The following is a 24933-nucleotide window of genomic DNA, read 5'->3' on the forward strand; positions in this document are numbered from 1 at the left end:
CCGTCCTACTTCGCCATTCGGTGGCGCCTTAACTGAACCATCCGAACCAATCTGGGTTTTTTTTGTGGGAGTTTGTTGTCTGGCCACTGTGGGGTTTGCACCCGTCTGGTCCTCTCCTATCTTCTCCTCCTTGTTATGGGCCAGAGTTTAGAGAACCCCAAAGTGTATTATGGAGTTCACCTGACCCACAACTTTTAATAGATTGTGGTATGGGGAGCACACGGACCACTCTACAGGTGTGGTACAGCAGGAATGGAAAAGTATTTTTTAAAGCCAAACAATGTTTATTCTATGAACTCAAGTTATCCTTTTTAAAACATACAGTGAACATCTTAGCAACTATTAATTTAAATACAACCCCCGAAGAAAACAACACTAAGTATTTCTTAACCTGTCCTTTTAACATCCAGTAGACTTTAAAAAAATCTTTCAGCAGAAGCACATCAGGTTAAAGTCACTACTAAGAGCAGTTATTAGTTTTAAATCACCAAAGGATCGATTTACATTCTTTACATTACAGAGAGAGACTCTAATACGCCTTCTGGCTGTGACTGCAACTATCCAGCTCTGAAAATAAAACTAAAATTCACCCTGCAGCAAACAGCCTGAAACAAAAGTAAAAAGCTGACAGACAGCCCAGCTCCACGCACTCTCTGACATCACTGCAGTAATAAACACCCATTTCTTAAAGGTACTCTCACATGACATAATCATAGAACATAGAACGTAGAACAGTACAGCACAGAACAGGCCCTTCGGCCCTCAATGTTGCGCCGAGCCATGATCACCCTACTCAAACCCACGTATCCACCCTATACCCGTAACCCAACAACCCCCCCCCCCCCTTAACCCTACTTTTATTAGGACACTACGGGCAATTTAGCATGGCCAATCCACCTAACCCGCACATCTTTGGACTGCGGGAGGAAACCGGAGCACCCGGAGGAAACCCACGCACACGGGGAGGACGTGCAGACTCCACACAGACAGTGACCCAGCCGGGAATCGAACCTGGGACCCTGGAGCTGTGAAGCATTTATGCTAACCACCATGCTACCCTGCTGCTCCTGATAATCATCTGATGAAAAATTGTTTCTGCTAATGGCACTTCACCTTTATCTTCACTCTCTGATTTCTCCTCTTGTCTTAACCTGTGACTTTGCAACCTTGTTACTATACAATCCGGAAAAATACCAGGATATTTGTCCTTCAACACTTCAGTTGTCTGATTTCCACTGGCTTATCAACCACTGTAGGCAACACTCCCACCTGCGGTCCAGCTATATAATTACCCAAGATAAACTGTATTCCTGGACAAGATAGTTTCTCTATTACTCCTACTACCACTTCACCACTCTTCACTGACTTTTCAACCGTACCTTATAAAATGGAACTCTACGGCTAGGGTTTAGAGAGGCCCAAAATGTATCACGAGTTCACCTGACCCACAACTTTGTATAGATGTGGTTATGGGGAAACACACGGGCCTACTCTGCCGGTGTGATGCACCAGAAATCTACATATTACCACCTTTTCTGGCAACATTCTTCCCAAACGATATAACTCCTCATCTCTTACCATTAAAGATTGACTAGCTCCCACATCTCTTATAATTGTGACTTCTTTACCTGCTCCTCCTGATACACATGAGTAAACTGTACTCACACAAGTAAATTCTTTAAAAACATCTGGCACGTTCTTATCAATCACCTCTTGATCAGGTTGTACAATCTTTTGCACCTCCTTCGCTTCACTTGGGCTTTCCTTTACCACTTTAACAAACCCCACTGTCTTGTCCTGTTGTAACCTATCAGCCTTGCTGGTGCTTTTCTTCAACCACAAAAACTGTGACTTTACATGACTTAGTTTATTACAGTGAAAACATTTGAAACTTTTCATGTCTCTTCCTGAATTTCCTTTTTAGTCTGAGGTACATGCTCCTTATTATCTGTCATCAGATCACCTTTACCTTTACCACTTGAGCATTTCTCATGTCCCCAGTTTCTTTCCCTTACAGGTTGAAACTGATGTCGGAACTGAAACTTTGATTTATGAACAATTCATAATCATCTGCCATTCCTGCTGCTAATCTCGCAGTTTTAACCCTCTGCTCTTCCATATGTGTTCTTACTACATCAGGAATTGAATTTTTAAACTCCTCCAAATGTATGATTTCTCTGATAGCTTCATATGTTTGGTCTATTTTCAAAGCCCTTATCCATCCATCAAAATTACTCTGTTTGATCCCTTCAAACTCCATGTATGTTTGACCAAATTCTTTCCTTAAATTTCTAAACCTTTTTAAAGGTTTAAAGGCACTAGTTCATATCCACCTAATTTCACCTCCTCATACGTCCCAGATACCTCCTCCGATAGTGATGCAGACACTTCACTAGTCCTACCTGCCAACTTTTTTTGAATCAGTAATAACCACATGTCCTGTGGCCATTTCATTTGTTTAGCTGCCTTCTCAAATGAAATGAAAAAGGCTTCTACCTCCTTCTCATCAAACCTTGGCAATGCTTGGACAGATTTAAATTGATCCCCACATAGCCTTCGATTATGACGCTCTTTCTCACTATCCTCATTACTATCATCCAACTGTACTTTTCCCTTTACCCCAGCCAATTTTAACTGACTGTCAGGTTTCTTGGCCTTCTCTGAAGTTCAAACTCTCTCTCTTGACTTTTACCCTGATCTGTATCTCCCTTTCTCTTTATTTTTGTTCTGCTAGGGCTATTATTTCTATTTTCCTTTCTTCTCTCTCTTTTCCCTCTCACTCTCTTTCGTATTCAAGCTGCTTTAATTCTTTCTCATGTTCCATTTATTTAATTAGTAACTGAATTTTTACCATTTCCAATCAGTCAGACTGTATCTCAGGCAATTTTAAATGCTTAGCCACCGCCATAATTATCTCATCTTTTCGCATTTTGTCAGGTAATGTTAACGGCAGTGTTTTTGCCAACTCTAAAAGCCTGTTTTAGTGTCTGTCCGTAAGGTACTGCGTGTGGCCGTCTCCACCCCCAAAAACTTCAGAGCCTCTGAAAGAGCCATTGTGCACAACACACTCCCTACTTAAACTGAAATACCACACCTGAAAAGCAACCACAATATGCTCACTCCTCGCTGTCTTTAAGTTCACAAAGCCAACCCAGTAGATAGACTTTTATCCCCCTTGAGCCCCCAATTTATTATGGGCCAGGGTATAGAGAACCCCAACGTGTATCATGGAGTTCACCTGATCCACAACTTTGAATAGATTGTGGTTATGGGAACACACGGGTTTACTCTGCAGGTGAGATGCAACAGAAACCTACAATACTTTTAAATTAAAACAATGTTTATTTATGAAACCAGTTAAACCCACAGTAAACCATCTATGAACACCAATTAATCCCCCAAAGAAAACAGTACTCTCTCTTTTCCTTGCAACATCCATAAGACAAAAGAACCCTCTTTTCAGAAGCACATCAGGTTTAAATTCTCTACTGAGAGCAGTTATCACTCTGAATTCACCAAATGATCTCGAGATAGTTTTTAGATGGCAGAGAGATCAAAATTACATTTTCTTTGGCTGGCTGCAGCTCTAACACTAAAACAAAACTAAAAAACACAGACACACCCAAGCTTTTCCTGAAAGCGAAACTGAAAAGCAGAGCCAGAGCTCTGCTCCACCCACACTCTGACATCACTGCAGCCACTTGAGCAGACAAACATTTCTTAAAGTGACATTCCCATGACAGTATAGGGAGAAGAGGAAATACTTTTTGGCGGGCCAGTTCCACTGTCAGGACAAGATTATAGAGATTGTTCGGGTCTGGGACAGGACAGGGGAGTTGTTGGTGGCACTGGAGCAGATGAATAAGGTGTTAGAACAAAGAACAAAGGAAAGTACAGCACAGGAACAGGCTCTTCGGCCCTCCAAGCCTGCTGCCTCCATGTTGCCCGTCTACCCTAAACCCTTCTGTCCTTCCGGGGTCCTTATCCCTCTATTCCCTCCCTATTCTTGTACTTGTCAAGACTTCCCTTAAACGTCACTATCGTACCGGCATCCACCACCTCCTCCAACAGCGAGTTCCAGGCACCCACTACCCTCTGCAAAAAAAAAAACTTCCCTCGCACATCTCCTCTAAACTTTGCCCCTCGCCCCTTAAACCTATGTATCCTAGGAATTGGCTCTTCCACCCTGGGAAAAAGCTTCTGACTATCCACTCTGTCCATGCCCCACCTCTGCAGGTTTTTTTCACTTCCTTCACCAGACTCATCAGGTTTAATTTGTGGATCTGTGTCCAGTCGTGGACGATTTGGATCCCCAGGTAGCGGAATTTGGTCTTGCTTGCCACCCCCGGGCCCACCCCCCAGTTCTGACCCTCCTCCCCTGCAGGTTTACAAGGAAGATCTCACTCTTGTCCAAGTTGATTTTCAAATCTGTGAAGGCTCCAAACTCCCTTTGGAATTTTATTATCTCTTCCATGCTGGTCCGGGGATTTGAGATGTAGAATCCATGTGGAATGAAACTCTATGCTCTCTGTCCCCACTTTGGATACCTCTCCACCCCTTTGCCATTATGAGGGCGATCGCCAGTGGCTCTATTGCCAGAGTAAACAGCAGTGGGGAAAGCGGACATTCCTGCTTCGTACTTCTGTATTGCTGGAAGTATCTAGAGCATATCTATATGGTTGTCCATCTGCTTGCCACGGGAGCACTGTATTCACCCAGGAGGTGAAACCTGGCCCAAACCGTTCCAGTACCTCTATGAATACCTCCATTCGACTCTGTTGAAGGCCCTTGCTGTGTCCAGGAGATAATCACTCCTGATATTCTCTCCCTGGTTGGGGTAATTATCATGTTCAGCAGGTGTCTAATGTTCAATGTTCGCTGCCTGCCCTTGACAAAGCCCTTTGGTCTTCTGCGACTACCTCTGGCACATAGCTCTCCAACTGCCTCGCCTGGGCCCTTGCCAGGATCTTTGCACCTATAGAACATAGAACAGTACAGCACAGAACAGGCCCTTCAGCCCTCGATGTTGTGCCGAGCCATGATCACCCTACTCAAACCCACGTATCCACCCTATACCCATAACCCAACAACCTCCCCCTTAACCCTGCTTTTATTAGGACACTACGGGCAATTTAGCATGGCCAATCCACCTAACCCGCACATCTTTGGACTGTGGGAGGAAACCGGAGCACCCGGAGGAAACCCACGCACACAGGGGGAGGACGTGCAGACTCCACACAGACAGTGACCCAGCCGGGAATCGAACCTGGGACCCTGGAGCTGTGAAGCATTTATGCTAACCACCATGCTACCCTGCTGCCCCGTGCTATGTGAAGTGGGATGGGCCTGTATCAGAGATGTTGAGGTTTGTGCCGGTGTTGGTGGCAGAGCTCCCAACTAGCGAGTCTGCGAACATCTCCCACAAGTGCGGGGTCAATGCAGACGCAAATCTTTCGTAGAAGTCTGCTGGGAATCCACTTGGCCCCATTGTCTTGCCCGCCTGTATGTAGGTAATAGCCTCCATCATGACTTCCCCCAGTTCTAATGGTGCTTTCAGGCCTCACCTCTTACAGTACTAATAATAATCTTTATTGTCACAAGTAGGCTTACATTAACACTGCAATGAAGTTACTGCAAAAAGCCACACTCTGGCGCCTGTTCGGGTATACAGTGGCAGAATTCAGAATGCCCAATTCACCTAACATCACGTCTGTCAGGAATTGTCAGAAGAAACCCACGCAGACATGGGTAGAACGTGCAGACTCCGCACAGTCGGTGGTCCAAGCTGGGAATCAGACCTGGGACCCTGGCGCTGTGAAGCAGCAGTGCTACCCTCTGTGCTACCATGCTGCCCATAAGACCAGCATGTCTTGTCCATCAAGGAACTGCTTCATCTTTGGGTCCCCCTCCAGGTGCTCGGAGGTGTACAGTGGTCGGTAGAAGGTTGAGAAGGCCTCATTGATCTTTTCTGGTGCAGTGACTATCCTGCCTCTTTTGTCTTTAACCTGAGCTATTTCCCTCGGGGCTTCCTGCTTTTTCAACTGGTGAGCCAGCAGGCGTCTGGCTTTGTTTCCATATTCGTAAAAGGTCCCCCGTGTCTGGCGGAGCTGGTGCACTGCTTTCCCGGTGGAGAGCGGGTCAAAATCCGTCTGTAGCTTTTTCCTCTCCACCAGTAGTTCCACGATCAGGGCCGAGGAGTACTGCCGACCCACCTCCAGTATGGAGTCGACCAGCTGTTGCCGAGCCGCCCTCTCCTTTGTATCTTTGTGCATCTTGTGTACAATAATTTCCCCCTTATTCACAGCCTTCAGTGCCCCCCAGAACGTGGAGGGTGAGACCTCCTCATTTTGGCTGTTAGTAACGTACTGATCAATGGCCTGTGAGGGTGGTGAGTGCCTGGAATGCATTGCCAAGGGAGGTTGTGGAAGCATATACATTAACGGCGTTCAAAAGGCATCTTGACAAACACATGGATAGGATGGGTATCGAGGGATACAGCACAAGGAAGTGCTGAGGGTTTTGGCAAAGGTTGGTACCATGACTGGTACAGGCTTGGAGGGCCGAAGGGCCTGTTCCTGTGCTGTATTGTTCTTTGTTCTTTGATATCCGTACACAGAATGCTTTACTGGTCAGAAGGGCTGTGTCTCGGCTCCATGAGGGAGCATTGTGCCTGGCCCATATCCAACCTCACAGCCAATGTAGTGTGCATCGTGGTTGGAGATTACGATTATGAAGTACTCCGCTCTCACTGACCCTGGAAACACCACTTTCCCAACTATGAAGAAGTCGATCTTGGTTCATACCTTGTGTACCTGGGAGAAGAAGGAGAACTCCTCCCCTGGGTGTGTAAACCTCCACTGCCCCCATCTGTTTCATGAAGGCGTTCAATTCCTTTGCCATGTTTGATCTTTTCCCCGACTTGGAGTTGGATCTGCTGTCTGTCGGTCCTGCACACTTTTAAAGTGCCCCCCACCCCACCCCATGATGAGTTGGTGTGTGTCTATTTCGGGGATTTCTGCCATGGTTTTCTTCATGAATTCTGCGACGTTCCAGTTGGGAGTGTATACGTTCACAAGGACCACTGGTGCCCCTTCCAGGACCATACCATGACGTAGCGTCCCCCTTGGTCTGTAACCATGCTCATTTCTGGAAATGCTGTCCTCTTTTTGAGCAGTGTGGCCATAGCACGATTGGTAAGTCTGGCCCACCCAGCTCTTTCTTACCCGCAGTCGGTCCTTCTCCCTCAAGTAGATCTCCTGGAGGAAGAATATGTCGGCTCTCAGACTTTTCAGATGGGCAAAGTCACAAGATCTTTTCGCCGGGCCATTAAGTCCCCTGATAATGGATAGACAATGGCAAACATTCAAGGAACGTATGGGGGAACTATAGCAACTGCTCATTCCTGTCTGGCACAAGAGCAAAGGGGGTAAGAGCGCCAATCCATGGCTTTCAAAGGAAATTAGAAATAGTATCCTATACAAGGAAGAAGCGTACAGATTGGCCAAGAAAAATTAATAGGTCTGAGGATTGGGAACAGTTTAGAATTCAGCAAAGAAGGACGAAGGGATTGATTAGGAAGGGGAAAGTACAGTACGAAAGGAAGCTTGCAGAGAACACAAAACTGACAGAGTTTTGATTGATATGTTAAGAGAAAGAGATCGGTAAAGACAAATGTGGCCCCCTACAGAGAGAAACAGCGGCATGCATAATAAGGGTCAAAGAAATGGCTGAGCAATTGAATACATACTTTGGTTCTGTCGTCACAAAGAAGACACAAATCAGATCCCAGAAATGCTGGAGAATGAAAGGTTTAGTGAGAGTGTAGAATTGAGGGAGATTAGCATTAGTTGAGAAATGGTGCTAGTAAAATTGATGGGATTGAAGGTGGATAAATCCCCAGGGCCTGAGAATCTGCATCCCATAAGTTGGTAGCTCTGGAAATAGTGGATGCATTGGTTGTCATCTTCCGGGATTCTGTAGACTCTGGAACTGTCCCTGCAGATTGGAGGGTAGTTCACGTCACTCCGATATTCAAAAACGGAGGTAGAGAGAAAGCAGGGAATTATAGACCAGTAAGCCTAATATCGGCAGTGGGGAAAATGCTTGAATCCATTATCAAGGACTTTATAACGGAACATTTAGAAAGCAGTGGCAGGATCAGTCAGAGTCAGCATGGAGTTTTGAAGGGAAAATCATGATTGGCAAATCTGTTGGAATTCTTTGAAGATGTAACCAGTACAGTTGACAAGGGGGAGCCAGTCAATGTGGTATATTTGAACTTTCAGAAGACAAAGTCCCGCATAAGATATTATTGTACAAAATTAGAGCACTTGGGATGGGGGGAAATATATTGAGGTAGATTGAAAACTGGTTGGCAGAGTAGGGATTAATGGGTCCTTTTCAAATTGTCAGGCAGTAAACTAGTGGGGTACCACAGGGATTGGTGCTGGGAACCCAGCTATTTGCAATATATATTAATGATTTGGATGAGGGAACTAAATCTCAAAGTTTGCAGATGATACCAAGTTAGGCGGGAGGGTGAATTGTGATGAGGATGCAGGGATCCTACAGCAAGATCTGGACAGCTTGGGCGAGTGGGCAAATCAATGGCAGATGCAGTATAATTTGGACAAGTATGAGGTTATTCACTTCGGAAGCAAAAACAGGAAGGCAGATTACTACCTGAATGGTTGCAAATTGAAATGAAATGAAAATCGCTTATTGTCACGAGTAGGCTTCAATTAAGTTACTGTGAAAAGCCCCTAGTCGCCACATTCCGGCGCCTGTTCGGGGAGGCTGGTATGGGAAATGGGGGTTCGGAGAGGGGAATGTGCAGTGTGACCTGGTTGTCCTTATGCATCATTCGCTGAAGGTAAGCATGCAGGTGCAACAGGCGGTAAAGAAGGCTAATGGTATGTTGGCCTTCATTGTGAGAAGTTTTGAGTATAGAAGCAGGGATGTGTTGCTGCAATTGTACAGGGCCTTGGTGAGGCCACACTTGGAGTACTGTGTGCAGTTTTGGTCTCTTTCTCTGAGGAAGAATGTTCTTGCTCTCGAGGGAGTGCAGCAAAGGTTTACCAGACTGATTCCAGGGATGGGGAGACTGTCATGTGAGGAGAGATTGACTAGGTTGGGATTGTTCCCGCTGGAGTTCAGAAGAATGAGGGGGGATCTCATAGAGACTGATACAATTTTAACAGGACTAGACGGAGTAGATGCAGGGAAGATGTTGCCAATGGTGGGTGTGTCCTGAATTACCCTCTTATGGACTGAACTGCTGTCTGTACGCATCATACTAGACTCCGTATACTTCACCCTATGCTTCACCTTATGTCTATGTCGATATATCTACATGCCTATATTTTTTTCATGTATGGAACTCTCTGCCTGGACTGCACGCAGAACAATAGTTTTCACTGTACCTCGGTACACATGGCAATAAATCGAAATCTACTGATTGTGGGCTATAATAATAATAATAATCGCTTATTGTCACAAGTAGGCTTCAATGAAGTTACTGTGAAAAGCCCCTAGTCGCAACATTCCGGCCCACTGTTCGAGGAGGGCAGTATGGGAATTGATCCCACGCTGCTGGCCTTGTTCTGTATTACAAGCCAGCTGTTTAGTCCACTGTGCTAAACCAGCCCCTATGGGCCAGGAAGTTGAGAATCAGGGTGAGTGGGAGTGAGTGGAGGCGACATCTTGCAAGGGCACGAGTCTGAAGGCTTTGTAACAGCTCCTCTTCCGTTCTCACTGGCTCGGTACTCCACAAGTCCAGTGGTAGTGGCAGCCCTGAGACTGTGGGGGCAATGGATGCAGCACAAGAGACTGGAGGGGGCTGGAGACTGGAGATCGGTGTGATTGCCGATCTGTGACAAGCACCGGTTTGCTCCGGGGGGACTGGTTGGGAGCTTCAGGATGTTGCAGGTATTGAGAGATTTTGGGATATCTTCATTGTGGAGGGTTTCCCGAGCCTGGAGGAGCGGGAGGAGGAGTTTGAGTTGCCAGGGGGTAAAGGGTTCCGGTACTTGCAAGTGTCGGATTTTGTCCGGAGGCAGGTCCCGAGCTTCCTTCGCCTCCCACTGTAGCCATCTCAGATGGCCACCTGCAAAGGACCATGGGAATTATGGCCAATCCAGGACTCAGACACACTCAGCCTGTGTGTGTATTTGCAACCCAGATAGCTACACGCCATCGAAACCCCCAACTCATTTGCATTCTAATGGCCCATTTCCCCAGAACAAAAGGACTGTACTCAGGTAACTGATACAGATGCAGACTAACCGGTGCCACTCCCTTTGCTAAGAAAGCCCAAAGAGCCAAGGTCAATGACCGCTCAGGACACGTCCAGGCATCAAGGCACCCGCCCTTTTATTGGCCAAAATCAAAGGCAGTGATCGAAGCCTGTCGAATTATTGGGTCCGAAGCTAAGGACACCCCAAAGAGCGCGAAATCCCAGCGGGATAAAAAGAGAAGTCTTACAACACCAGGTTAAAGTCCAACAGGTTTGTTTCAAACACGATCTTTCGGAGCACTGCTCCTTCCTCATTCACCTGAGGAAGGAGCAGTGCTCCGAAAGCTCGTGTTTGAAACAAACCTGTTGGACTTTAACCTGGTGTTGTCAGACTTCTTACTGTGCTCACCCCAGTCCAACGCCGGCATCTCCACATCATGGATAAAAAGAGACACAGCCATGTGTTTGGTCCGTCTTAGCCCCGGCCTACGCCTAAAACCAAGTGTATCATTACAACCAGAAGACAAGTTCAAGACCAACGATCACCGCCAGACGGATCAGCAGAAACAAAGCCACTTCTACCCAGCCACGCAAGATCCGAACAAAGGCCTTGTTCATCTGCAAAGAGCCGGTTGCCCTGAAGTTAAGTATAGGTTATTGTAGTTGTTAGGTGTAGTTTAACTTGTAGTGTTTTATGTTGCATGTTGAAGTAATCCTTGTGTGTAAATAAACTATCTTTGAACTTGAACTGACTAACTGGTTGTTGGGTCTTTGATCGATATCCGGTGAAGCAGCACGGTAGCATTGTGGATAGCACAATTGCTTCACAGCTCCAGGGTCCCAGGTTCGATTCCGGCTTGGGTCACTGTCTGTGTGTAGTCTGCACATCCTCCCCGTGTGTGCGTGGGTTTCCTCCGGGTGCTCCGGTTTCCTCCCACAGTCCAAAGATGTGCAGGTTAGGTGGATTGGCCATGATAAATTGCCCTTAGTGTCCAAAATTGCCTTTAGTGTTGGGTGGGGTTACTGGGTTATGGGGATAGGGTGGAGGTGTTAATCTTGGGTAGGGTGCTCTTTCCAGGAGCCGGTGCAGACTCGATGGGCCAAATGGCCTCCTTCTGCACTGTAAATTCTATGAAATATTTGAGAAAACTTTAAGATGTATCTAGACAGATACATGAATGGGCAGGGAGCAGAGGCATACAGATCTTTAGAAAATAAGCGACAGTTCTGGATAGAGCATCTAGATCGGTGCAGGCCTGGAGGGCCGAAGGGCCTGTTCCTGTGCTGTAATTTTTCTTTGTTCTTTGTTATGTTCCTGGCCCTCATAAGTGACCCACAAATGCGCTGGGTGCAGCATGCCGAACTTCACCCCCTTTTTAAAGAGGGCCTTGTTGAAACTCGCCCCTCTTTTGGTCAATTCCACATCCAAGTTCTGGTAGATACGCAGCTCGTTGCCTTCCCATGAACAGCTCCCCGTCTGCCTGGCCCACCTCAAGATCTGTTCCTTGTCCAGGAACCGGTGCATTCGTACCACCATCATCGCCCTTGGTGGCTTATTCCTCAGCGGCTTCCTCATTAGCGCCCTGACCACCCCCAAGGGTCGAGCAAACGTACTTTCACCAGCAGCTTCTCGAACATACGCACCACATATAGAACATAGAACGATACAGCGCAGTACAGGCCCTTCGGCCCTCAATGTTGCACCGACATGGAAAAAAACTAAAGGCCATCTAACCTACACTATGCCCTTATCATCCATATGCTTATCCAATAAACTTTTAAATGCCCTCAATGTTGGCGAGTTCACTACTGTTGCAGGTAGGGCATTCCACGGCCTCACCACTCTTTGCGTAAAAAACCCACCTCTGACCTCTGTCCTATATCTATTACCCCTCAACTTAAGGCTATGTCCCCTCGTGATAGCCACCTCCATCCGCGGGAGAAGGCTCTCGCTGTCCACCCTATCTAACCCTCTGATCATTTTGTATGCCTCTATTAGGTCACCTCTTAACCTTCTTCTCTCTAACGAAAACAACCTCAAGTCCATCAGCCTTTCCTCATAAGATTTTCCCTCCATACCAGGCAACATCCTGGTAAATCTCCTCTGCACCCGTTCCAAAGCTTCCACGTCCTTCCTATAATGAGGCGACCAGAACTGTACGCAATACTCCAAATGCGGCCGTACTAGAGTTTTGTACAACTGCAACATGACCTCATGGCTCCGGAACTCAATCCCTCTACCAATAAAGGCCATCACACCATAGGCCTTCTTCACAACCCTATCAACCTGGGTGGCAACTTTCAGGGATCTATGTACATGGACACCGAGATCCCTCTGCTCATCCACACTACCAAGAATTTTACCATTAGCCAAATATTCCGCATTCCTGTTATTCTTTCCAAAGTGAATCACCTCACACTTCTCCACATTAAACTCCATTTGCCACCTCTCAGCCCAGCACTGCAGCTTATCTATGTCCCTCTGTAACCTGCAACATCCTTCCGCACTGTCTACAACTCCACCGACTTTAGTGTCGTCTGCAAATTTACTTACCCATCCTTCTGCTCCCTCCTCTAGGTCATTTATAAAAATGACAAACAGCAACGGCCCCAGAACAGATCCTTGTGGTACGCCACTCGTAACTGAACTCCATTCTGAACATTTCCCATCAACCACCACACTCTGTCTTCTTTCAACTAGCCAGTTTCTGATCCACATCTCTAAATCACCCTCAATCCCCAGCCTCCGTATTTTCTGCAATAGCCGACCGTGGGGAACCTTATCAAACGCTTTACTGAAATCCATATACACCACATCAACTGCTTTACCCTCGTCCACCTGTTCAGTCACCTTCTCAAAGAACTCGATAAGGTTTGTGAGGCATGACCTACCCTTCACAAAACCATGCTGACTATCCCTAATCATATTATTCCTATCTAGATGATTATAAATCGTATCTTTTATAATCCTCTCCAAGACTTTACCCACCACAGATGTTAGGCTCACCGGCCTATAGTTACCGGGGTTATCTCTACTCCCCTTCTTGAACAAAGGGACCACATTTGCTATCCTCCAGTCCTCTGGCACTATTCCTGTAGCCAATGATGACCTAAAAATCAAAGCCAAAGGCTCAGCAATCTCTTCCCTGGCTTCCCAGAGAATCCTAGGATAAATCCCATCAGGCCCCGGGGACTTATCTATTTTCACCTTGTCCAGAATTGCCAACACTTCTTCCCTACTCACCTCAATGCCATCTATTCTAATAGCCTGGGTCTCAGCATTCTCCTCCAAAATATTATCTTTTTCCTGAGTGAATACTGACAAAAAGTATTCATTTAGTATCTCGCTTATCTCCTCAGCCTCCACACACAACTTCCCACCACTGTCCTTGACTGGCCCTACTCTTACCCTAGTCATTCTTTTATTCCTGACATACCTCTAGAAAGCTTTTGGGTTTTCCTTGATCCTACCTGCCAAAGACTTCTCATGTCCCCTCCTTGCTCGTCTTAGCTCTCTCTTTAGATCCTTCCTCGCTTCCCTGTAACTATCAAGCGCCCCAACTGAAACTTCACGCCTCATCTTCACATCGGCCTCCTTTTTCCTCTTAACAAGAGATTCCACTTCTTTGGTAAACCACGGTTCCCTCGCTCTACCCTTTCCTCCCTGTCTGACTGGTACGTACTGATCAAGAACACGCAATAGCTGTTCCTTGAACAAGCTCCACATATCCAGTGTGCCCAACCCTTGCAGCCTACTTCTCCAACCAACACATCCTAAGTCATGTCTAATGGCATCATAATTGCCCTTCCCCCAGCTATAACTCTTGCCCTGCGGGGTATACTTATCCCTTTCCATCACTAATGTAAAGGTCACCGAATTGTGGTCACTGTCTCCAAAGTGTTCACTTACCTCCAGATCTAACACCTGGCCTGGTTCATTACCCAAAACCAAATCCAAAGTGGCCTCACCTCTTGTTGGCCTGTCAACATATTGTGTCAGAAAACCCTCCTGCACACATTGTACAAAGAACGACCCATCCAATGTACTCGAACTATATCTTTTCCAGTCAATATTAGGAAAGTTAAAGTCTCCCATAACAACTACCCTGTTACTTTCGCTCTTTTCCAGAATCATCTTCGCCATCCTTTCCTCTACATCTCTAGAACTATTAGGTGGCCTATAGAAAACTCCCAGCAGGGTGACCTCTCCTTTCCTGTTTCTAACCTCAGCCCATACTACCTCGGAAGAAGAGTCCCCATCTAGCATCCTTTCTGCCACCGTAATACTGTCCTTGACTAGCAGCGCCACACCTCCCCCTCTTTTGCCCCCTTCTCTGACTTTACTAAAGCACCTAAACCCCGGAACCTGCAACAACCATTCCTGTCCCTGCTCTATCCATGTCTCTGAAATGGCCACTACATCGAAGTCCCAGGTACTAACCCATGCTGCCAGTTCCCCTACCTTATTTCGTATACTCCTGGCATTGAAATAGACACACTTCAAACCACCTACCTGAACACTGCCGCCCTCCTGCGAAGTCAAATCTGTGCTCCTGACCTCTCTACTCTCAATCTCTCGCATCCCAAAACTACAATCCAGGTTCCCATGCCCCTGCGTCTGATCCTTCGCTGCCCTCCGGCAGGCCAATGATCCTCAGGTTCTGCCTGCGTGATCTTTCTCCAGATCCTCCATTTTTTCTTGCAGTGTCTTCTGGTGGTTCTTCATCAGCTGCGTCTCTACAGCCATCGCGGCTGGCTGGCCATCTCCATCGCCTCTTCCACTTTCTGGATAGCTTGGCATTGGTTTCCAGTCTCTGCTTCAGACAATCAATCCCCGTCTTAATCAGATCCAGGTATTCCATGCTTTGCTGAGCAAATTTCTCCTGGAGAAAGATCACCAGCTGCTCCGTTGACCACTGGGCCGGCAATTTCGGTCCCTGACCCTCTGCCATATCCCCCCCATGCCGCAGACTCCACTCGCGTCTTCGACCAACATTCTTTCCTTTTCGGTCCATTTCTGGTCCACAAATCCATGCACTAGTGGGGAATCCTTCTCCTCTACCTCACCAGTCTCCTGTTTGTCAATCAAATCCACCGTAAATCATAGAAAAGGGTCCAAAAGATCCATCACGAGTGGGAGCTACCAAATATGCAACCACTCACTCCATGACCACCACCGGAAGTCCATCTGAAGTGTATTTATTTCAACGCCAGAAGTATAGCAGGATAGAGCATGGAACATAGAAAATACAGCACAGAACAGGCCCTTCGGCCCACGATGTTGTGGCGAACGTTTGTCCTAGATTAAGAACAAATTGATCTACACCCTATCATTCTACCGTAATCCATGTACCTATCCAATAGCCGCTTGAAGGTCCCTAATGTTTCCGACTCAACTACTTCTATAGGCAGTGCATTCCATGCCCCACTACTCTCTGGGTAAATAACCTACCTCTGACATCCCCCCCTATATCTTCCACCATTCACCTTAAATTTATGTGCCCTTGTAATGGTTTGTTCTACCTGGGGAAAAAGTCTCTGACTGTCTATCTATTCCTCTGATCATCTTATAAACCTCTATAAAGTCTCCTCTTGTCCTTCTCTGTTCTAATGAGAAAAGGCCTAGCACCCTCAACCTTTCCTCGTAAGACCTACTCTCCATTCCAGGCAACATCCTGGTAAATCTCCTTTGCACCTTTTCCAAAGCTTCCACATCCTTCTTAAAATGAGGTGTCCAGAACTGCACACAGTACCCCAAATGTGGCCTTACCAAGGTTTTGTACAGCTGCATCATCACCTCACAGCTCTTAAATTCAATCCCTCTGCTAATGAATGCTAGCACACCATAGGCCTTCTTCACAGCTTTATCCACTTGAATGGCAACTTTCAAAGATCTATGAACAAAAACCCCAAGATCTCTCTGCTCCTCCACATTGCCAAGAACCCTACCGTTAACCCTGTATTCAGCATTCATATTTGTCCTTCCAAAATGGACAACCTCACACTTTTCAGGGTTAAACTCCATCTGCCTCTTCTCAGCCCAGCTCTGCATCCTATCTATGTCTCTTTGCAGCCGACAACAGCCCTCCTCACTATCCACAACTCCACCAATCTTCGTATCATCTGCAAATTTACTGACCCACCCTTCAACTCCCTCATCCAAGTCATTAATGAAAATCACAAACAGCAGAGGACCCAGAACTGATCCCTGCGGTACGCCACTGATAACTGGGCTCCAGGCTGAATATTTGCCATCACCACCACTCCCTGACTTCTATTGGTTAGCCAATTCATTATCCAACTGGCCAAATTTCCCACTATCCCATACCATGGTAAGGCAGATGAATTCCAGGCATGTTCCTTGCGTCGCTGGTGCTAGTCCATTAACGGTTGTGGGATTGCTCTGGGAATGACGGCAAGTTTCCTGTCATAGAACAGCATCAATTCTGTCCCAGAGTCAGCACTTTGTCTCTTAAACGGAGAATCCTCTCCCATAGGCGGGATTCTCCATTGGTTGATGCCGAAATAGCAAATTGCGATTCGGTGGGGAATAGGTTCCGACGGCAAAATCGCGGCAAGTGTTGATTTGACCCCAAGTTGCAATTCTCAAAAACCTTGAGAGTGGTGTCAATGCTGGTCCAGAACACACATACAGTAAACACTGTCATTAACGGTATGACTCGGTATTCTCGAGTTCTCGACAGCGCGGTTCACTTGTGATTTTAAACATCATGAAACCGGCATCGTGGCTGCTGAGGGAGAGAGAGAGAGCGGAAAGTGTCCAAAATCGCCATAGTTTGCTGACTGGTGTGCTGTTGGCTGGGGGCTTCTGCCAACGTTGGGGAAAGTAGCGGGCGGTGGCCAGGGTGTGGGCTGTGGGGTTGGGGTGGATGGGCTTGGAGCACCATTGCCACAGCCAGAAAGGCAGACATGCAGCTGCGCACGCTGCTGACAGCCCACTGTGAACTTAAGGCCACAGATCGAATGGGTATCCCCTCGGGCCAGAAGGCCAACCTCTTGCCCAAGCCGACCTATCAGCTGTGTGAGCGTGTTCCAGCACAACCAGTACCATCTTGTTGGCTGGAATTAGTGTGTGTGGTGATTGTGATGTGCATATGCGGCTACAGCTCGGTACAGGTTCGGGGCCAGTTTTGCTGTTGTGAAAGTCCATGCATTCAGCATCAACACTTAGTCTCAGAAATGGAGAATCCTGTCCCATATGTTTGAACCGGTAAGATTAGATACTAAGTTTAGTGTTGGAAGGACAAGGGGGTGGAATGAATAAGGAATTTGTTTTTGGAAGGGAGGTTTGTGAGCTGGGAGGAGTCGTCGGAGATGTTTGGGCTCCTGCAATCAGAATCTTTTAGGTTTGTGCATGTTCGTGACTTTGCGTGGAAAATTTTTCCAACGTTTCCAGTAGCGCTGCCAGTCATGTACATACATACATATGTTCTGGTCACGTCCTTCGTTGCTGGAGACTTGCAGGGATGGAGGAGGGGTGTACTTCAGGAATTTATGAGAGGATCCTGGAGGAGGATACTGCATCTCTGGAGGGGATTAAAGGTAAGTGGGGGGAAGAGTTGGGTGTGGAGTGGAGGTTGAGGTGTGGTGTGAAGCGCTGTGAAAGGTGACTGCCATATTGTCCTGCGCAAGACTTGGGCATATACAGTTAAATGTGGTGCACAAGGCGCATCTAGGATGGATCGGCTGTTTATGGGAGTGGAGGACAAATGTTAGCGGTTTGGGAGGGGCCTGGCCAATCATGTTCATGCATATGTTCTGGTCATGTCCTGAGGTTTGAATATCATTCTTCAGCACCATGTCGGTGATTCTACAAATTGATGTGGAGCCCAGTCTCTTAAGGGCCATATTCGAGTTGTCGGACATCCTGGATCTACAGGCAGAAGTGGAGGCAGATGTTTTATCCTTCGCCTTGCTGATTGCTCGCAGGTGGGTTCTGTTGGGGTGGTTGTCAGCTTATCTGCCCTGTGCCTTGGTGTGGCTGAGGGACCATATAGAGTTTTTACACCTTGAGAAAGTTAAATTCACCATGAGGGGTGTAATTGAGGGGTTCTACAAAAGGTGGCAGCCGTCCATTTTGTACCATAAACTGTCAGTTGTTGTTGGTGGGGCGGGGGGGGGGGGGGGGGGGGTTGCATTTGTAGGGAGGGATTGTTGTTCCTTTTTGCTTTTCTGTTTATTGTGTATTTATCAAAAAAGGTGAAATAAAAATATTTCTACAAAAAAGAGTGCATATAAGACATGGCTACATTCCATTTCGGAAATTTTCACATTGGAAAAAATGAATGCCAAATAATTTCTGATTCTAATTTTTTAAATTTGAATTTTACCACAGATCACTGACAAGAGTAACTGTAAACCAGGAAATGCGAAATGAAATAGAGGCAAATCAAAAGGTAGGAATGTTGGTGCCAAAGAAATTGTAGCATCTCCATGAATCTAAAGAACTGTTCAAATATTTTAAAGTTTGATTTAAAACTAACTTTAAGTCAAAATGATGATGCAGAATGATGTATATTTTCCAAAAGTTGTAAACTGTATACTTTCAGTTTAGTTTTGAATCAGTATGTTTGGTTTTGATTTTTATACAATTGGAAATTGCACGTTGTGCCAACTAATTATTGAGGTGTCTGCTCACTAAACAGTCAGTGATGTCAGGTTGCATTGAGTTTCATTAGATATTTTGAGAATTGGAAAAGTCATAGCACAACTAGCTGAATGTGATAATTTTAATTTACGATATTAACCGAATGTGATCATTTCTCTAAAAGTCCATATGGTTTATTTAGTACTTTGCAGAAACTTTGGGACTTCAACCTGGAGATTCAGCTTTGTTTATAAATGGGCTACATATTGATCTGGACCTTCAGAATCCATTCAGGTGGGTACAAATGGCCTTCAATACTGTTATATTTATATTATCCATGTGTACCAGACATTGTAATCTTTTCTCTTTACCGTTACAGCATGATATTCAGTTACTTATCCTTTAATGTGTGTATTTAAAATGGCCAACTCCGTAGAATCCCTACAGTGCTGAAGGAGGCAATTCGACCCTCCGAAAGAGCATCCTACCAAGCCCACTCCCCCACCCTATCCCCTCAGCCACATCTAACCTGAAGATCTTTGGACACTAAGGAGCGCTAAGGAGAAAGGTCAAGGATCAGGAGAACTGATCGCGGCACCAGAACCAACGCATGGTGGACCGGAGGGAACTGAGGGCAGGAACCCCACGGAATATATGGCTCAAATACTGGGTTACCTAGTGGGGAGAGACAGCTTCCCCAAGCCGTCATAAATAAACAGAGCCCAAAGGTCACTCCGGCGAAAGGCCAAGGTTTAGGAACAACCAAGGGTCATAATCGCAAAGCCGATACCAGGACTGGGAAAGAATCCTGAGCTGGGTCAGACAGACAAGTTGATAGAGTATTGATTTATTGATCTATTCATAGCCAGCATTTCACAGAGACCGATTCCCTCCAGGAAAAACTAGTCCATTCCTCCACCATATCCAACACCTCTCCCATCACCCATTGGTGCAATGCAATCACAGAAGGTGTAACACCTGCTCCTTTACCTCTTCCATGCTGAACATCCCAGACCCAAAACGTTCATTCCAGGTTAAGCAGTGTTTCACTTGCATCTCTTTCAATTAGGTCTGTTGCATTTGCTGCTCCCAATGTTGTTTCCTCTAAATCGGAGAGACCAAACGCAGACTGGGTGATCGCTTTGCTGAGCACCTTTGGTCTTTGCGCATTCAGGACCTTGACCTTCCCATTGCTTGGCAGTTTAACACCAGACCCTGCTCCTATGCCCACAAGTCTGTCCTTGGCCTGCTACAATGTTCCATTGAAGCTCAACACAAACTGGAGGAACAGCACCTCGGCTGGGATCCTTCGAGCCTCCGCACCAAAATGGCGGTCGGCACGGGGGAGGAGAATGGGGCCTCAGACTCGCGATCGAGTCCGACGCCAAGACGCGATTCTCTGGCGACTGGAGAATCGGCACTAAACGGGCATGCGGTCGACGTGGCGTTGGTTGGGGTTGTTGAAAGAGGCCCCCGCGGCAATTCTCCGCGGTCAACCAGCCGAGTTCCCGCGGCGTGGTTCACGTATGGTTCCACCCAGTGGGAGCTCAGCGTCGTGGCTGCGGTGGCCATCCTGCTTTGGGGGGGGGGGGAGGGATCAGTCTCTGGGGAGAGCCTCCACGACTGCCAGGCCCGCGATCGGAGGCCACTAATTGGCGAACGTGCGCGATCTGAGGGTGAGCGGAGTACTCTGGCCCCGTGCTAGCCCCCTGTGGGCACAGAATCGCTGGGCCAAGAGGCCCGTTGGCCGGCATCAACACTTAGCCGTATTTTTAGAGAATCCCGGCCCTCATCATATGGTTAGGCATGCTCAGCCTTCCAGTCTCAAGATCATAGAGTCATAGAATGTGACTCTCTTTCTCAAAGCAGTTTATCCAAGACATCTCAATGAAGCAAGTATTCCTGCATCTGCTAACTGTATTTAAAAGTGGATTTTGACCTGAGATTACTTGAGTGGAGATAAAAGATAATAGTTAGAATTTAGTATTTCATTTTATTGTTAAGCATTGGTTAACGGGTAATTGTAAGGTATTTTCTTGTATGATATCAAAGCTGTTTTCATCCTGTGTTGGTAATAAAGTTTGTTTTAATATACCATGACCCTATTTATGCATAGAATCACTCCTGGAGAGAAGTATCCTTCCTCACAGTCCGACAAATTCAATCACTCGCTGTACCTGCTTACTACATTTTTGTGATTCATGTACGATGCGTGGGTTTTCTCCGGGTGCTCCGGTTTCCTCCCACGGCCCAAAGACGTGCAAGTTAGGTGGATTGACCATGATAAATTGCCCTTAGTGACCAAAAAGGTTAGGAGGGGTTATTGGGTTATGGGGTTAGGGTGGAAATGAGGGCTGAAGTGGGTCGGTGCAGACTCGATGGACCGAATGGCCCCCTTCTGCACTGTATGTTCGATGTTCTATGAGGATCTCTCGGCATTCTACATTATCTCTGCATTTATGGTGGCACTGGTTAGCACTGCTGCATCACAGCTGCAAAGTCCCAGGTTCAATTCCGGCCTCAGGTGACTGTGTGGAGTCTGCACAAACGGAGAATCCAGCCCCTTATGTCTTCTTCACTTACTTTCCTACTTATCCATGTGTGACAGTAAATTTAACACCAATGCATTTGATCCGGTCGTCGAAGCCATTAAAATAGATCATAGGGAGCGTTTAAACTAATATGCCAGGGGGGTGGGTACTGGAACAATAGGTCAGAAGGTGAAAAAAATTGAGGGAGAACTAGGGAATAGGGCCACTCTGGCTCTGAGGATGAGCAGACAGGGAGATGTTGCTGAGAACAGCGGGACTGGGGCAGCACTGTGGCGCAGTAAGTAGCACTGCTACCTCACGGTGCCGAGGTCCCATGTTCGATCCCGGCTCTGGATCACTGTCCGTGTGGAGTTTGCACATTCTCCCCGTGTTTGCATGGGTTTCGCCCCATGACCCAAAGAAGCGCAGGCTAGGCGGATTGGCCACGCTAAATTGCCCTTTAATTGGAAAAATTAATTGGGCACTGTTAATTTATTTTAAAAAAAGAAAAAAAAAGAAAACAGCGGGACTGGTGGCTTGAAATGCATGTTTTAATGCAAGAAGTATAACAGGTAAGGCAGATGAACTTAGAGCTTGGATTAATACTTGGAACTATGATGTTGTTGCCATTACAGAGACCTGTTTGAGGGAAGGACAGGATTGGCAGCTAAATGTTCCAGGATTTAGATGTTTCAGGCGGGATAGAGGGGGATGTAAAAGGGGTAGCAGAGTTGCGCTACTGATTTGGGAGAATCTCACAGTTGTACTACGGGAGGACACCTCAGAGGGCAGCGAGGCTATATTGGTAGAGATCAGGAATAAGAAGGGTGCAGTCACAATGTTGGGGGTTTACTACAGGCCTCCCAACAGCCAGCGGGAGATAGAGGAGCAGATAGGTAGACAGATTTTGGAAAGGAGTAAAAGCAACTATTTTGGAAAGTTAAAACCAATAAATCTACTATCTAAGCAGCTGCTTCTGACTCAGAAGTGCTTTGGGTTCCAGACCCACTCCAGCATTTGAACACAAAAATCCAGGCTGACACTCCAGTGCAGCACTGAGGGAATGCTTGAAGGTCTTATCCTTCAGACAAGACATTAATCTGAGACCACACAGATGTAAATAATAGAGTACCACGGGGACAGGAATTTGGGCCGAAGCTTACAGTCTTTACATAAGAACATAAAAACATAAGAACTAGGAGTAGGCCATCTGGCCCATCGAGCCTGCTCCGCCATTCAATGAGATCATGGCTGATCTTTTGTGGACTCCGCTCCACTTTCCGGCCCGAACACCATAACCCTTAATACCTTTATTCTTCAAAAAACTATCTATCTTTACCTTAAAAACATTTAATGAAGGAGCCTCAACTGCTTCACTGGGCAAGGAATTCCATAGATTCACAACCCTTTGGGTGAAGAAGTTCCTCCTAAACTCAGTCCTAAATCTACTTCCCCTTATTTTGAGGCTGTGTCCCCTAGTTCTGCTTTCACCCGCCAGTGGAAACAACCTTTTAAAAGTTTCTATAAGATCCCCCCTCATCCTTCTAAATTCCAACGAGTACAGTCCCAGTCTACTCAACCTCTCCTCGTAATCCAACCCCTTCAGCTCTGGGATTAACCTGGTGAATCTCCTATGCACACCCCCCAGTGCCAGTACGTCCTTTCTCAAGTAAGGAGACCAAAACTGAACACAATACTCCAGGTGTGGCCTCACTAACACCTTATACAATTGCAGCATAACCTCCCTAGTCTTAAACTCCATCCCTCTAGCAATGAAGGACAAAATTCCATTTTCCTTAATCACCTGTTGCACCTGGAAATCAACTTTCTGTGACTCATGCACTAGCACACCCAGGTCTCTCTGCACAGCAGCATGCTTTAATGAAATGGAATGAAAATGAAAATCGCTTATTGTCACGAGTAGACTTCAATGAAGTTACTGTGAAAAGCCCCTAGTTGCCACATTCCGGCGCCTGTCCGGGGAGGCTGGTGCGGGAATCGAACCATGCTGCTGGCCTGCTTGGTCTGCTTTAAAAGCCAGCGATTTAGCTGAGTGAGCTAAACCAGCCCCTTTTATATTTTATATAATATTTTATCGTTTAAATAATAATCCCGTTTGCTGTTATTCCTACCAAAATGGATAACCTCACATTTGTCAACATTGTATTCCATCTGCCAGACCCTAGCCCATTCACTGAACCTATCCAAATCCCTCTGCAGACTTCCAGTATCCTCTGCACTTTTCGCTTTACCACTCATCTTAGTGTCATCTGCAAACTTGGACACATTGCCCTTGGTCCCCAACTCCAAATCATCTATGTAAATTGTGAACAATTGTGGGCCCAACATGGATCCCTGAGGGACACCACTAGGTACTGATTGCCAACCAGAGAAATACCCATTAATCCCCATTCTTTGCTTTCTATTAATTAACCAATCCTCTATCCGTGCTACTACTTTACCCTTAATGCCATGCATCTTTATCTTATGCAACAACCTTTTGTGTGGCACCTTGTCAAAGGCTTTCTGGAAATCCAGGTATACCACATCCATTGGCTCCCCGTTATCTACTGCACTGGTAATGTCCTCAAAAAATTCCACTAAATTAGTTAGGCACGACCTGCCCTTTATGAACCCATGCTGCGTCTGCCCAATGGGACAATTTCTATCCAGATGCCTCGTTATTTCTTCCTTGATGATAGATTCCAGCATCTTCCCTATTACCGAAGTTAAGCTCACTAGCCTATAATTTCCTGCTTTCTGCCAACCTCTTTTTTAAACTGTGGTGTCACGTTTGCTAATTTCCAATCCACCGGGACCACCCCAGAGTCTAGTGAATTTTGATAAATCATCACTAGTGCATCTGCAATTTCCCTAGCCATCTCTTTTAGTACTCTGGGATGCATTCCATCAGGGCCAGGAGACTTGTCTACCTTTAGCCCCATTAGCTTGCCCGTCACTACCTCCTTAGTGATAGCAATCCTCTCAAGGTCCTCACCTGTCATAGCCTCATTTCTATCAGTCACTGGCATGTTATTTGTGTCTTCCACTGTGAAGACCGACCCAAAAAACCTGTTCAGTTCCTCAGCCATTTCCTCATCTCCCATTATTAAAACTCCCTTCTCATCCTCTAAAGGACCAATATTTACCTTAGCCGCTCTTTTTTGTTTTATATATTTGTAGAAACTTTTACTGTCTATTTTTATGTTCTGAGCAAGTTTACTCTCATACTCTATCTTACTCTTCTTTATAGCTTTTTTATTAGCTTTCTGTTGCCCCCTAAAGATTTCCCAGTCCTCTAGTCTCCCACCAATCTTTGCCACTTTGTATGCTTTTTCCTTCAATTTGATACTCTCCCTTATTTCCTTAGATATCCACGGTCGATTTTCCCTCTTTCTACTGTCCTTTTTTGTTGGTATAAACCTTTGCAGAGCACTGTGAAAAATCGCTTGGAAGGTTCTCCACTGTTCCTCAACTGTTCCATCATAAAGTCTTTGCTCCCAGTCTACATTAGCTAGTTATTCTCTCATCCCATTGTAATCTCCTTTGTTTAAACACAA

The 24933-nt window shown here is 46.3% G+C and overlaps 1 protein-coding gene across 5 annotated transcripts in view; it reads left to right on the forward strand.

Moving 5' to 3' along the window:
* The window catches only part of uggt2 (UDP-glucose glycoprotein glucosyltransferase 2), a 625263-nt gene that overhangs the window by 265067 nt on the left and 335263 nt on the right, over nucleotides 1–24933 (forward strand). For all 5 annotated transcript variants that reach the window (XM_038817830.1, XM_038817832.1, XM_038817829.1 and 2 more), the window contains 2 exons: nucleotides 18591–18651; nucleotides 19045–19136. In XM_038817830.1, coding sequence (XP_038673758.1) covers nucleotides 18591–18651; nucleotides 19045–19136 — 153 coding nt within the window. The remainder of the gene's footprint in view (nucleotides 1–18590; nucleotides 18652–19044; nucleotides 19137–24933) is intronic.

This window comes from Scyliorhinus canicula, chromosome 14 (assembly GCF_902713615.1).
Source record: "Scyliorhinus canicula chromosome 14, sScyCan1.1, whole genome shotgun sequence".
Classification (NCBI taxonomy): Eukaryota; Metazoa; Chordata; class Chondrichthyes; order Carcharhiniformes; family Scyliorhinidae; genus Scyliorhinus; species Scyliorhinus canicula.